At 41.4% G+C, this 13,233-nt stretch overlaps 1 protein-coding gene across 1 annotated transcript in view; it reads right to left on the bottom strand.

Moving 5' to 3' along the window:
- Positions 1-13,233, bottom strand: part of BANP (BTG3 associated nuclear protein) — a 110,742-nt gene that overhangs the window by 82,471 nt on the left and 15,038 nt on the right. Inside the window, exons 5-6 of the mRNA XM_066194747.1 lie at positions 3,605-3,727; positions 2,537-2,712 (exon numbers count right to left, since the gene is read on the bottom strand). Coding sequence (XP_066050844.1) covers positions 2,537-2,712; positions 3,605-3,727 — 299 coding nt within the window. The remainder of the gene's footprint in view (positions 1-2,536; positions 2,713-3,604; positions 3,728-13,233) is intronic.

The raw sequence follows: 13,233 nt of genomic DNA, 5'->3' as shown, positions 1-13,233 counted from the left end.
CCTTATTCTACATCATTTCTGGAACTGGCCTCAAAGCTCCTGTATCATTATTTTTCAGGGATAGAAAGGCAATAACACTAATTTTTAAATTATCATGATTACATGAAAGCAACCAGCAGAGAGCAAACAGTGCCTTTAGAGAAATCCATTCCCGAAATCCTGAAAATATCCACAGCTCAGTGTCAGATAAACCCAACTCTAAACACAGTTTAGTTTTGCTTTGCAGAGCCAGGATGACAGAGTGGAGCTGGAGTTTGGTCTCAGTCCTGGGCTCTCCATCCTCAGCCCCTCAGGTTTGACCTCTGCACACCTCAGAGTGCCCTGGAATTGTGTCCTGGAATCGTGTCCTGGAATCGTGTCCCAGCTGATGGAAGCCAAGGGCTGCTGTGACTTTGCCTCTCCCTGCACACCAGCCCTGTTATTCTCCATCTCTTCCTTTATTAATAACTGCATTTGTGCCACCCTGCAGGTGAAGTCACTTAGCAATTCCCTCCCGTGCAAGGGCAAGGGCAGGTGGAGGGGGGTCACTGATCTGATCCTCAGAGCATTCATCAATCTCACAGATTCTGAATGGATGAGTGTCCCAGAGGTCTGAGGGAAATCAGATGTGCAGACATTAATGGATTAGGTGCTCCTTCAGGATTTACATGCACATCAGTGGGTCAAACACCACGTTTGCCTGTGCAAATCTGTGCCAGAGCGAGGCAGGAAAGGAATTACACAACAAACATCCTGCTGGTGTGCTGGCAGCTTTGCTCCTGGCATGGTAAAAAATTCTGAAATCACTGAGGTTGGGAAAAAAAATTTCCCCTGGATGGGCGAAACCTTTGGTTTACAGGATATTTTCTAGAGGGGGGCCTTGGTTTCCCAAGACAGTTTAGGGCTTTCCAGCCTCACACTGTGAGCCCTTCAGGATGTTTGATCTCCTGGCCTAACAGAAAACCAGGACTACGCTAAATGATCAGACTTCAGGAATTACAAGTGTGCAAAATAAGAGCACTGAGGATATAAAGGTATAAACATAAAAGGTAAATACATAAAAGGTTGTATCAATATTATTATATGATTTTCCAAAAGCAAGACAGGTAGTTTTTGCAGTTTTTAAAAAGAGAATTGCTGGTATTTTAAACTGCTCCAAACTAGTACAAAAATTTATTCTGGGACATCATCTAAATCCCTGTCATCTCCAAGCCTTGTCCCTTTAATCACTAATTGATTACCTGCTCTCCTCTTCATTCATTTTCTTGCACTGGCAGAATTAACTCCTCAACCTCCAGGAAAAGTTTCCAAGGACTGTTTCTACTGCTGGATTTTCCAATTCCCAGCGACTGCACCATTGAAAATATTTAAATTCTGCCAGGCTGGAACCCAAAAGAATATATAAGGCTTTTCTGCCCCCTTCTGTTTATTGTCTGCTCAATAAATTAAATACACCAGGACTATGCTAAGTGATCAGACTTCAGCAATTACAAGTGTGCACACTGAGAGCACTGAGGATATAAAGGAATAAACATAAAAGGTAAATACATAAAAGGTGTATTGATGCCTTAAGTTTTATCTTTCATGTATTTCAGGTTCTGTGCTGCCCAGGGGTGCAGTTCTGAGCTCACATTCGGTGTCACTCAGCTCTGCACAGAGCAGGGACACAAAACAAATCCTTTTCCTGCTGCACACCAAGGACAACTCTCAGCCCCAACAGCACAAACAAGGGTGGGCTGGAGGGAGGAACAAGAAGGATGGGACCTCACAACCTGGAGCTGGGATTGGACAATTAAACCCCAATATGCAAATGGAGCAAAATTGATAAAAGTGTGAGACCTCGTGAGCAGTTTGTCCATTTTGTGTCCATTTCGTGACCATTTTGGGTCCACCTTGGGTGCAGCCCTGGCCAGGCTCTTGTCCTGCCCAAACTGTGTCCTAAAGGCCTTTCAATAAATCTCTACTTTATTCTCTTGGCTCTGTCCAGTCTCTGTTCCAGCTCAGCCTTCCCAAGGCATCAATATAAAAGATAAAATATATACACTAATATATTAATATAAATATAGATGATACTTATATAATATGTAATTATATATTTTATATAAATATTAATATAACATAAACATAAATATTTAATGATGTGTTTCTATAAATGAATAGAAATATTTATATTATATATTTATATTATATATTGTTAAATAATGTATATTTTTGTATGTGCTTATTATATTTATATTATATATTATGTATATAAATAAAATCTACATCAATATAAAATAAAATACAGAAATTTTGTATAAATTTTAAATATATAAAATATTTTATATCAATTATATATAAATTATATATTATGCATATACTAGTATATTATATATTAAATTATTAAATTATATAGTATGTGTGTGTATATATATAGATCTATATAAAATTATTACATATTTTAATATATCTATATATATGTAAAAATTTAAAAATATATAAAATTCTTACATATTATATATAAAACACAAAAGGCATCAACACAAAAGGCACAAAAGGCCCTTGGCAGGAGAGGTACCTTCGGAGTTGAGGGTGATGAGGGTGACGTTGTTGCCGATGCTCTGGCTGCCCACCTGGCCGCTGTTGGACACCGAGTCGCTGGCCTCGGAGCCGCTCTCGCCGTCCTCGTTGTGGCTGTCGTCGTGCCCCGGCACCTTCACCACGATGGTGTTCTGCCGGCGCCCCGGCACCGCGCTGCGGGCAACAGCACCAAACAGCCCCTCAGCAATGGGAATATCCAAATCCCAGCCTTATTGTATCCAAATCCCAACATTATTGGACTCACCGGCGCCCCGGCACCGTGCTGGGGGCAACAGCACCGTCACCTCAGGAGATTGATTCTGAGATCATCGGTAGATTCTAAGATCATCCAGTCCAACCCATGCCCTAACACCACCTTAACTAAACCATGGCACTGAGTGCCACATCCAATCCTTTATAAAACACATCCAGGGATGGTGACTCCACCACCTGCCCGAGCAGATGATTCCAATAATTCATCACTCTTTCAGGAAAATACTTTGTCCTAACATCCAACCTAAATTTCTTTTGGTGCAACTTTAAGACTGTGTCCTTTGGGCCACAGATAGCAGAAGGAATAAAAAAATCTTAGGTATCAACTTCCTACATCTGCTTCCATGGAAAAGTCTAGCCCCGTGTGCAAAACAAAAGAAATATCCAAGTGATTTATAAAAATATATTAATTACGACCATTTTCCACACAGAATCCTCGGGTCTGCTTGTTTAAAATGCACTTCAGATAGCCCAAGTTTTCCTCGGACTGCATATTCCTCCTTCAGCTGGTTAAATACAAGATTTTGGCATGTTCCCAAGGGATTGTGCATCCATGTAAAAAACCCACGGCTCTGGGAAATCCTTCTTTACCTTAACACAGAGATAACCCCAGCTCCTCCAGGATGTTCTCTCCCATCAAAAGGGAAGCAAGAGAACCTATCCAAGCCCAGGCTCAATCTTTCCCCCATTATTACCCCCAGCGTTCCTTGTGAGGTTTTTCCCTTCAAATTGCCTTCAAAACTGGCGCCACCCAAGGAGGGAACGAGGGAGGATTGCAGGGAATGCCACTCACTTGCTGAGGATGTTCTCCAGGGAATCTGCTGCCCTGCTCAGCGGCTCCTCCTGCCCCACCATCTTGGCCACGATGGAATTCTGCCGGTCGTTGTTGAGGATCACCGTGGTCTGAGGGACAACGCTGCAAAACAAAACAAAAAAATCCCAGAGGTATCAGGAATACAAAGGAGCAAAGCTTATAAATAACCCACGGAGAGGTTTTTGGTTTAAGTAATCCAGGGAGGCCTCGGCCCTCTCCCGGTGTTGCCGGTGCCGGCAATCCATCGAGTTTGACACCTGCACCACCCCGAGTGCTCTGATTTTTCCAGAGGATGGATGGCTCCAGTGGAATTATACAAAAGTCCACGACCCCTGGGGAAGCAATAAGGAATTCATCAATTCAGGACACACAGGGGGAAGTCTGTAAATCACAGCTCCACCGAATCCCTTCTGGGAGGATCTGAGTGTTTGCAGAGGTGCTGTGGCCAATTTACGTGGTGATGCACCAGGTTCCGTAGGATAATTCCTAGGAAAAGAGAATTTCAAAGGATTTATTGCAAAAGTGGATGATGAGCACTGTGAAAGGGCGTGTGTTGTCCTCCAGGGTGGGGAGATGAGCAGCACAAGACGCACCAGAGCAAACAGGACCAGACTGTAACTGAATAAAACCAAGACTAAACTACCTCTTGTGTGCATTTCACACATTAAAAAACCTAAAACCAAACACCAAAATCATTCAATGCGTGAGGAACCAGAAAAAGCTTATCTCTTATCACTCCAGATGACAATGGAGAAGGAAAACTCGAGGCATGCTAACTTTGCACTGGACTGCAAAAGGAAACACAAAATAAACAACTTGTCTCCACACGCAGATGAGCACCTGATCTGTCTGCAGGGATTATTCCCATTACAGCCACAATATTCCCAGGAGTGGATTTGAGACTTAAACTGTTCCTGCCGTGCTCAGGGAGAACTGAAGGGGAGAAATTTTGGTTTCGTTCCCCTTTGCTCCCCATGCTCTTGTTTCCACTGCTCAGCCGTGACTGGGGGTCATTTATTTTCCCTCGGCTAATTGCTGAAACACAAATTAAGCCGATCTGGTGACAAGCAAGTGCTTTTCCTTCAGCTGCAGCAGAGCACACACTCGAACATTCGCTGTCTGTGTAAGCCTGAAGTGCCAAATGATCCATCACCAAGAGAAGATAAGGCCCTGTCACGGAGCTAACGATGGATGGATCCCAATTTTGGCACAAATAAAACGCCTGACCCCAGATTTTTTGGCTCCAAAAGGCCCAGGCTGCAATGCCCTGCCTCCCACTGCCAGCGACTGCAACAGATGGGATTCCTCAGGGAATGCAAGGATCACCAGGGTGCAAACCTGCGGAAGCTCTGGAAGATGTTGGGCTCATCCCAGACAAGTGCAGGCTCTGCCAGAGCTCCTCCTGTGCACGTGCAGCTCAGATTTTAGAAATCAAGAAAGAAATGGGGGGTTCTGTTGCTTTCCTGTTGTCCTCTGGAGAATCAGCACTCGGGGCATTTCCTGTTCAAGGGGAAAAACCCACACGTTTTTGTTTTTATAAAAAGACAACTTGCATCTCTTTTTCTCTGCACCAAACATTTCAAAACCCCAGCAAATACCTGATGAAACAGGGAGATGTGGCAGTGCCAGGCCAGCAGCAACGTGGGTGTGCTCATTGCATTTCCCAAATCACCCAAAGAGCTCCTCTGGAAGTTCTCACAACCCAGTTTCAAAACGTTCAAGGATTTTTTCACTTCCTTTCAGCCACTGCTCTTTATCACCATCTCCCTTGTTTAAAATGTCACTTACCAAAGCTTCTTTTTAATGAAGGCTCGGAATAATTAATTTCAACTGGAGAGATAAATGCAATAAAATTATGTTTGGAAAGTCCTTAGCATTTTGCTCTTATTAAGTTTGCATTTGAAAAAAAAAATTGGCATAAAATAAGGAATTGGGGGGGGAGGTTGCTTTGTTTTAGGAATGTTCATTTCTATGGATTTGCTTGAAATTCTTCCTGATGTCCAATCTGAACCTCCCTTGCAGCACTTTGAGGTTGCTCCCTCTCATCCTGTCCCTGTTCCCACCTGGTTGCGCCCTTCTGGCAGGGACTTGTGGAGGGTGATAAAGAATTTGCTCCCCTGTGAGATATTCCTGTCAGAATATCAGATTTATTTCAAAATAAATACATTTATTTCAGATTTTTTTTTTTAGAGATCTGCTGAACAGACACGAAGTTAAAAACGGAATTCTACATAAAATCAAAATATTGGGCCAAGCTGAGAAAAACCCATTAAAATTCATTACAGCCAAGTGCATCCTTGGATTATTCCAATTCCTTTCTGAAGATGAAACAGCTTTAACCATTCCTTCTGTACTAAAACACAGAAAGCACAAAGGAGGAGAGCTTTGGATATTCCCTCAGATCCCAAGGGACGCAATTTTGAGTGCTGCGAGCGCTCAGGGGGAAGATGGAAGGAAAATATTCCAGGGGTCAGGGGGAGTTTCACCAACCCAGAGTGTCTGCACAGGCCCCAGAACTTTCCATTTGTGCTCACATATTCCTTTCCCCAGAAGCATTAGCACTTGGAGAGGCTGGAGCAGCAATTTGCCTCTTCTTGGACACAACTCCTTAAAAAAAAATTTAAATGCAGATATCTGGGAAGTTTTTAATGCAGTTTACCGAATAATCTGTCAAATTACAGGTGAAAATATCCCTAAAAAATAAACATACCAAGGAATGATTGCATATTTAGCCTGTGATTTTATTTTTGTTGTTGTTTTAAATACACAAGGCCAGCCTATATTTTGCATACGGAAACCGCTGCCAAAGGTCATTTTCAGTATGGAAAATGTGTGAGTCAGATCTGATCATTCATCCTAAAGGCCGGGGCTGCACTGCCAACAACCTGCCAATCACCCAGAGCACAGCCAGAGACAGAAAAGAACTTCTGGCAATGCCAGGGCCATCCTCTCCTCCTCTTCCCAGTTGAGCTCTCCATTTGCAGAGACAGAAAACCAACTGACATTTCTGTCTCTTCCGTGAGGATCAAAAGCGTTTTCTCTAAAAAGCTGAAAATGACCTTGGAGTGAGATTTTTCAGACAGGTTCTTCCCTCTGTCCTCATTCCCATGGATCAGCTCATGGAGAAGCATTAATGGGAAAAGAAGCTGGAATTCCTGCTGGAAAACTCTCCAGCCTTAAAGGAAAGCCAGGCTGGAAAAGAGCCCCTGAACTCTGCTATTTCCCCACTTTAAATTAAATTTAAATGCACAACTCACGTGTGGAGGAATATCACAATTACCCCTAGCAGGGGCAAAATCTAAATATAACCAATATTGCTGCACAATGTGGCGTTTTCCTTGTCTTTTCTCCGGTTTATCTTTCACCACCACTCGTGTTCATCCCTCCCAACAGGCCCTCTTTGCATCTTTTCATCATTATTTAAGAAGATAATGTCAAAATGCTCCTTCCTGCTGATGGCCACCTGCTTCCTTCGCCTGCTGCCCACACACAGTTAAGGATCCCCATCCAAAAAGGAGTGAGAAAACCCACCCGGCAAAAAACCCACAAACTGGCAGACAATCCACGAAATTAAATTGGATTTCTGCCCCGAAAGGAATGTAGAGAACAAACCTGTCAATGAGCACACTCTTCACCGAGCAGGTACCTCAACAATTCGAGTTTAAATTCCCAAACTCACGGTCCAGCCCCAGCCAAAAAAAAGCCAAAAAAGCAGCAGTGTCATCCATCATTTGCAGTGGGAGTTCAGGATTGGAAATTTTTTGGGTTCTGAACATCCCCCCAGAGCAGAAACCCCAGAGACAGCCCCAGGATGGAACAGGACAAGCCAAAGTACACCAAAAAAAAAACTCCTCCAGCTGAGAGCTGAGAGGGCTGGGAGCAATTTGGAATAAAAGATGAAGCAAATGATGCTTGATCCAAGCAATTTAAACACGGTCAAAGTCGAATTTTCAACTCAAGTCAGGACAAATCAGAGATTTCCCAAGTTAAAAAATCCATCTTTACCTACACAGGAGCCTCTGGTTGGCTGCAGGCAGGAAAACATCCATTACCAGCTTGAAAATTATTTTTTTTTAAATTTAATTTTAATCCGATTTTCAAAGCTGTTCAACTCTGCTGGGGATGATTGTGCTCTGAGAAAAGCTGAACCCACTAAAAAGCTCTCCTGAGCACAGCTGAAACTGTAAAAATTAAGTGTGGTCCAAGGAATGTTTTGCCTTTAAGAAATACACAAAATCAGGAAAAACAGCAAAAAAATCCAGAAAAAAACCACCCCAAATATTAGAAAAAATAGCAAAAAGCAGAAAAAAGTCGAAAAAAATAGGGGGAAAAAAAAGAAATTATAGAAAAATATTTTAAACATAGGAAAAAAAGGAAAAAAAATAGGGAAAAAAACCCCTTGAAAAATAGAAAAAAAATGGAAAAAATAGGGGGAAAAAAGGATCGAATATTTTAAAATAGGGAAAAAATGGGGAAAAAATGGAAAAAAATAGGGAAAAATAGGAAAAAAATAGGGGAAAATGGAGAAAAATAGGAAAAAATGGGGAAAATGGGGGGAAATAGGGGAAAATTAGGGAAAAAATGGGGGGAAATAGGAAAAAAATAGGGGGAAAATGGGGAAAACCAGGGGAAAAGCCCATCCAGGCCACGTGTGATATAACCAGGACTGAAAAATGCTGGAAATTTCATTAATTATCACTCTTCTACTATTGATGATGGCCAAGAAAAGGCCGGGTCACGCCATAAGCACCAGGTCAATCCCACCCTTTTGGAAGATAAATGCACTCATAAAAACACGACAGCGGAGATATCTTGTTTTCAGGCAGCCTGGGAAGAAATTTACAGTTATTACCCTTCTTTGAGCCTTCACTTCCTGAGGCAGATAAGGAGCAGCAGTGCAGCAAGTGGAGATTGTGCTCAGTGGGGAAATGAGGGAGCTGCCCCTGATGCTCAGCAGCTTCCAGGAGTGAAATTATTGCTTCAGATCGAAATTCTGCATGGTTAGAAAGCGCAGTCTGAAACAGGAGTAAAGATCTGGGAGCCTTCATTATGCAATTAGTTACTTGGAGATGATAATCCTGATTTTCTGATAAATTCTGGTATCAGCAGGAGTCTGGTTTGGTTGGAACCCATGTGATTTAAGCACTAAAATCTTGGGGGGGGGGGGGGGGGTGTGAAGAAGGAATTCAAATTATTTAAATAATATATTTAGTATTTAAAATAAAATCAAATTTATTTATGTTAAAATGAAATAGATTGGATTTCAAGATGTTAATTACAGGCAGGGATTGCAGGAAGCGAAGCCTCACTGATCACTAGGTAACAAATGAATACAAGAAATAAATAAAATGCAAAAAAATGAACACAATATCAGGCTCCTGCAAACACCCCTGAGTCCTTTCTGAGGGGGTTGTAAATAATTCCCACCTGGAAATTCTGTTTTACCAAATTCCCAGCCAGCTCTGTGCCCTTGCCACAACACAGACATTTTCCAGCCACTCCAAGGATGCTTGGAATGAAATCAGGGATTAAATCTCGAATTTCCAGATCCCCTGAGGGCACCCTAAAGAAATCCTGCTCTTCCCTTGGTATGAAAAACACAATTTCAGGAGTTATTGGGAGCAGATTTCCTGCTCATGGAACAAAGAGATGGAGCTCAAGATATGCAAAAATGTATAGGTCCTTAAAAAAAAAAAGAAAAAAGGGGGGAAAATGCAGTTTGGAAAGACATTCCAAGGGGTTTTAGGGGTGAAAATGCAGCAGTTAAGTGGCAGAGCTGCTGCCAAGGAAAGCAGATGGACCAGGGGCTCCAGGCTCAGCCACAAAGGTTGGAAAAGTCCTTCAGCATCAGCAATTTTAGGCTGGTCCGTCCTTGGGAATCCCTCTGCTGCTCCTTTCCATCCTGCTTCAAAAAAACGGGGCTCTGCAATCCCACTAACTATTTATTTGTTTATTTAAATATATTTATCCCAATAAATAAATTAGTTCTTTCTCAAATTCGAGTCTTTTAACTGACTCTGCATTTCAATTATTGTATGATTTTCTATAAGTAAGACTGGATGTTTCTACAATTTTTAAAAATAGAATTGCTGGTGTTTTGAACTGCTCTAAACTAGTACAAAAATTTATTCTGGGACATCATCTAAATCCCTGTCATCTCCAAGCCTTGTTCATTTAATCACTAATTGATTACCTGCTCTCCTCTTCATTCATTTTCTTGCACTGGCAGAATTAACTCCCCAACCTCCAGGAAAAGTTTCCAAGGACTGTTTCTACTGCTGGATTTTCCAATTCCCAGCGACTGCACCACTGAAAATATTTAAATTCTGCCAGGCTGGAACCCAAAAGAATAAATAAGGCTTTTCTGCCCCCTTCTGTTTATTGTCTGCTCAATAAATTAAATACATTGTGTGTAACTCAGCCTTCCACAACCCAGCGCTCTGCTTCACACAGATCAAGATTTTTTAGAGTTTCACTAAACATTATCCCATTTTCCGGCATCCAGGAGCTAAAAACCCGCCCACTTTTATTAAATGAAGCAATTTTTTTAATTGTTTCTGTAGGCAGAAAGCAAAGCTTGAGGCCCTAGGAACCAAATCCCACGTCCTGCACCTTTCCATTCATTCCTGGAATGGCTGGCTGTGCTCATTTAATTGGAATTAAATGTTCTGCTTTCCCTGGAATTCATCTCATCGATGGGATTTGGCAAGGGAGGAGCTTAACCCACATTTTAATATGCAATAATTGATTTTAAATGTTCTTAGGCAGTAATTAGAGCAGTAAATGTCCCCCCTAATCTGTGTCTAAACCCAAATCCTGTTTGATTCCCATGTATTCCTCTTTTTTTTCCCCCCTTCCCAGAAACCCTTACAAATAAAGGATGTTGATTGCAAATGGAACTAAAAGGATTCCCTGAGGTCTCTGACCCAAAGCAAGTGTTTCAGCTGAGTGGGAATAAATAAACTGTTTATCCACATGTGGCTGAGAGTGAACAGGAATCCTGCAAACCTCCTAAATTAAAGCATTTCACATTTATCCTGAGCTAAGTTAACAGGGAAAATGCACCATTTCCTAGCAAAAAAAAAAAAAAAAAAAAAAAAGTGAAATATCAAACCTGGCCTAAAACTTGAAGGAGCTTCATTACCTCAAATCTGATTTTCAGTGTAAATTCTCTTTAAGAATTCAAAACCACCCCCTTTGTAAAAGTTCATTTTGGTGTTTTTAAGCCTGACAGGCACATTTGAAACAGCACCACTGCAATTAAAAAGATCCAAACCACTCTTTTTCCATCCTCCTCTCAGCCCTAAATCATCAGCTGCTACTTGCTGGGCTCTCACTTGAATTATTGGACTCTCAGAAACGATATTTCATCAGAAACCATTAACTTCAGAAAAAATTGCAGCGGGGAGAAGGAATCCACAGTTCAAATCTTGGTCAGTCTGCAAAGTTTCATAAATGAATTCCAGCCCCATCCAGGCAGGAATTATTGAACTGTCCAAAACCCAGCTGAAAGGATGATGTTAAATTGTTGCTTTAATTCCATACCTGACCTTTCCCTCTCCCTTTAAATGCTGCAAAAGTCAGACGTCGCTTCCCAATTTAGCAACAAATTCCTGGGCACTTGGCTCCCCAATATCGCAGTGCAACGCTCCGGGAATATGAAATTCCACACAAACTCTGCTCTGGGAGCTGTTTCATGCAAGGTGCCACTTCCTCCTAATCCTGGGGGAATTTGGAATTAATAATAAAATCCCAGTCCTTGTTTTTAATATCAACTTGGTGTTGCTGATAAATAGAAGAGATCACAGGAATCTTCTCCATGTGGCCAGGAAGGCAAAATAAAATTAAACGGCAAGAGGTTGAGGCTGACAAGTTTTGTGACAAATCAGGAGATTTTGGAAAGCATTTTCATGTTTTCCAAGGAATTAAAGATGTCAAGTTTTGGGAGGCTTTTTTTTTTTTTTTTTTCCCCCAACAGCCAAAGAAACAACAGAACCCTGGATAATGAAAGAGGAGCTGACAGATAATCTAATAATGCTTTTATTTCAATTGCTCTGTTTATAAACTCCATTTTTGAATGCAGGACAGGACTGTCATTTTCAGAGAAACTTCTCTACTGCACTTCAAGAAAGAATTTGGGGTTTCAAGGCACAACTCTCAGATTCTCACCCCCTTAACTGACATTTCACTCGACCAAATTATTGTGCTCAAAAACATCCAAATTTCGCTTCCACTTTTCCTCAGTGCTCTTTAAAAATCTTGTGATTCTAAACAGGATTTTTTAATTCAGGAGGTGTTAATGATGGGTTGTTTTTTTTTTTCATTGTCAATATTGACTCTGACCCCCAGCTGAGAACGTCACCAAAATGAAGGTGGTGAGAACACATCCCAAACAATTTGTGCCATTTTTCCTCCCCAATCCTTCAGGAAAACAGCCCCAGAATCCCCAGCCATGACTTTAGAACTGGGAATTTCAAATAAATTGAAATTTTATTTATTTTTTATAACCAGAGGCTGCTGACAGAAAGGGAAAAGTTGGGAACTCATCGATCCCAGAGGGACAAAAGTCCAGTTGTGGTGGTGTCCAGGCCTCCCAGAACTCAATGTTTGCACATTTGCTGCTGGCTGAGGCCCCAGGGAAGGATAAATAAAAGGATAAATAAACCTGGATTGCTGCAGAGTGACAGAATTCCTGGAAACCTGGAGAACTCACCCCCGAATTTCTGACTCTGTATCTGACTCCCTCTCACCGCCAGCCACTGCTGAGTTGTTTTTTCCTTGCTTCCAGGGAAATGTTTTTTCCGTGGAAAAGAGAAATTTTGCACTGGAATTCAGTGCATGAGCTCAGGCTGATTCATGGACCTGCACCTTGAAAAGAAACCCTTCACCCTTACGTGATTCTCTGCTCCTCAATCCAAATAAATCAATTCCAAATAAATCCATTAAAATCTTCCTGCAACTTCAGGGTCTTCAGAAGCAATTCCAAGAAGGGACAATTAGCTCTTAAACTGAGTTAAAACCAGCAAAAATCCTGAAGGTTCCCAATGGTAATTTATTTATCACCGAGTGAAATAAAAGGATATAAAGTGGTTTACATCCCTTAATGAGTTATAATATCAACTGCAGTGAGCACAGGGAAGAGACTCGGCAGCCACTGCTCACTGATAAGGGCTGAGGAATTATTATTATTATTCCTTCTAAAAGTCTGGATTAGCATAGTGGGGATAGTTTATTATAATCTGTAAAAATCCTCCTGATAAAAATGCAATTAGGTTGGCCAAGGGGTTTGTAACTCACAGAGGAAATAAATACATGGATATGTATAAATTTAAAAAATAGAATTCTGGCTATTTTAGGGTTTATACACCAACAGCCTGCTTATATTTCTTTAGGTTTGTTTGTTTTCCTAAAGGTTTTATGCAGGAGCAGCAACATTTTTGCTAAATCTAGAACAGCCTCCCTACAATTCATTCCTCACCACATTCTCTGCTTTACAACCTCATCTAAAATCATCTCAACTCGCAATTTTGCAATATTTGACCCCCAAGCCACTTGTAAACAAGGAAACCATCAGCAGGAACACAGCCCTGGAATTTGGGGGATGTGGA

Source organism: Chamaea fasciata, unplaced genomic scaffold (assembly GCF_029207755.1).
Source record: "Chamaea fasciata isolate MVZ Bird 193981 ecotype frontalis unplaced genomic scaffold, bChaFas1.0.hap1 SCAF_12, whole genome shotgun sequence".
Lineage (NCBI taxonomy): Eukaryota > Metazoa > Chordata > Aves > Passeriformes > Sylviidae > Chamaea > Chamaea fasciata.
Note: the sequence above shows the minus strand (reverse complement) of the source record. Positions and strands in the feature narration are given on the sequence as shown.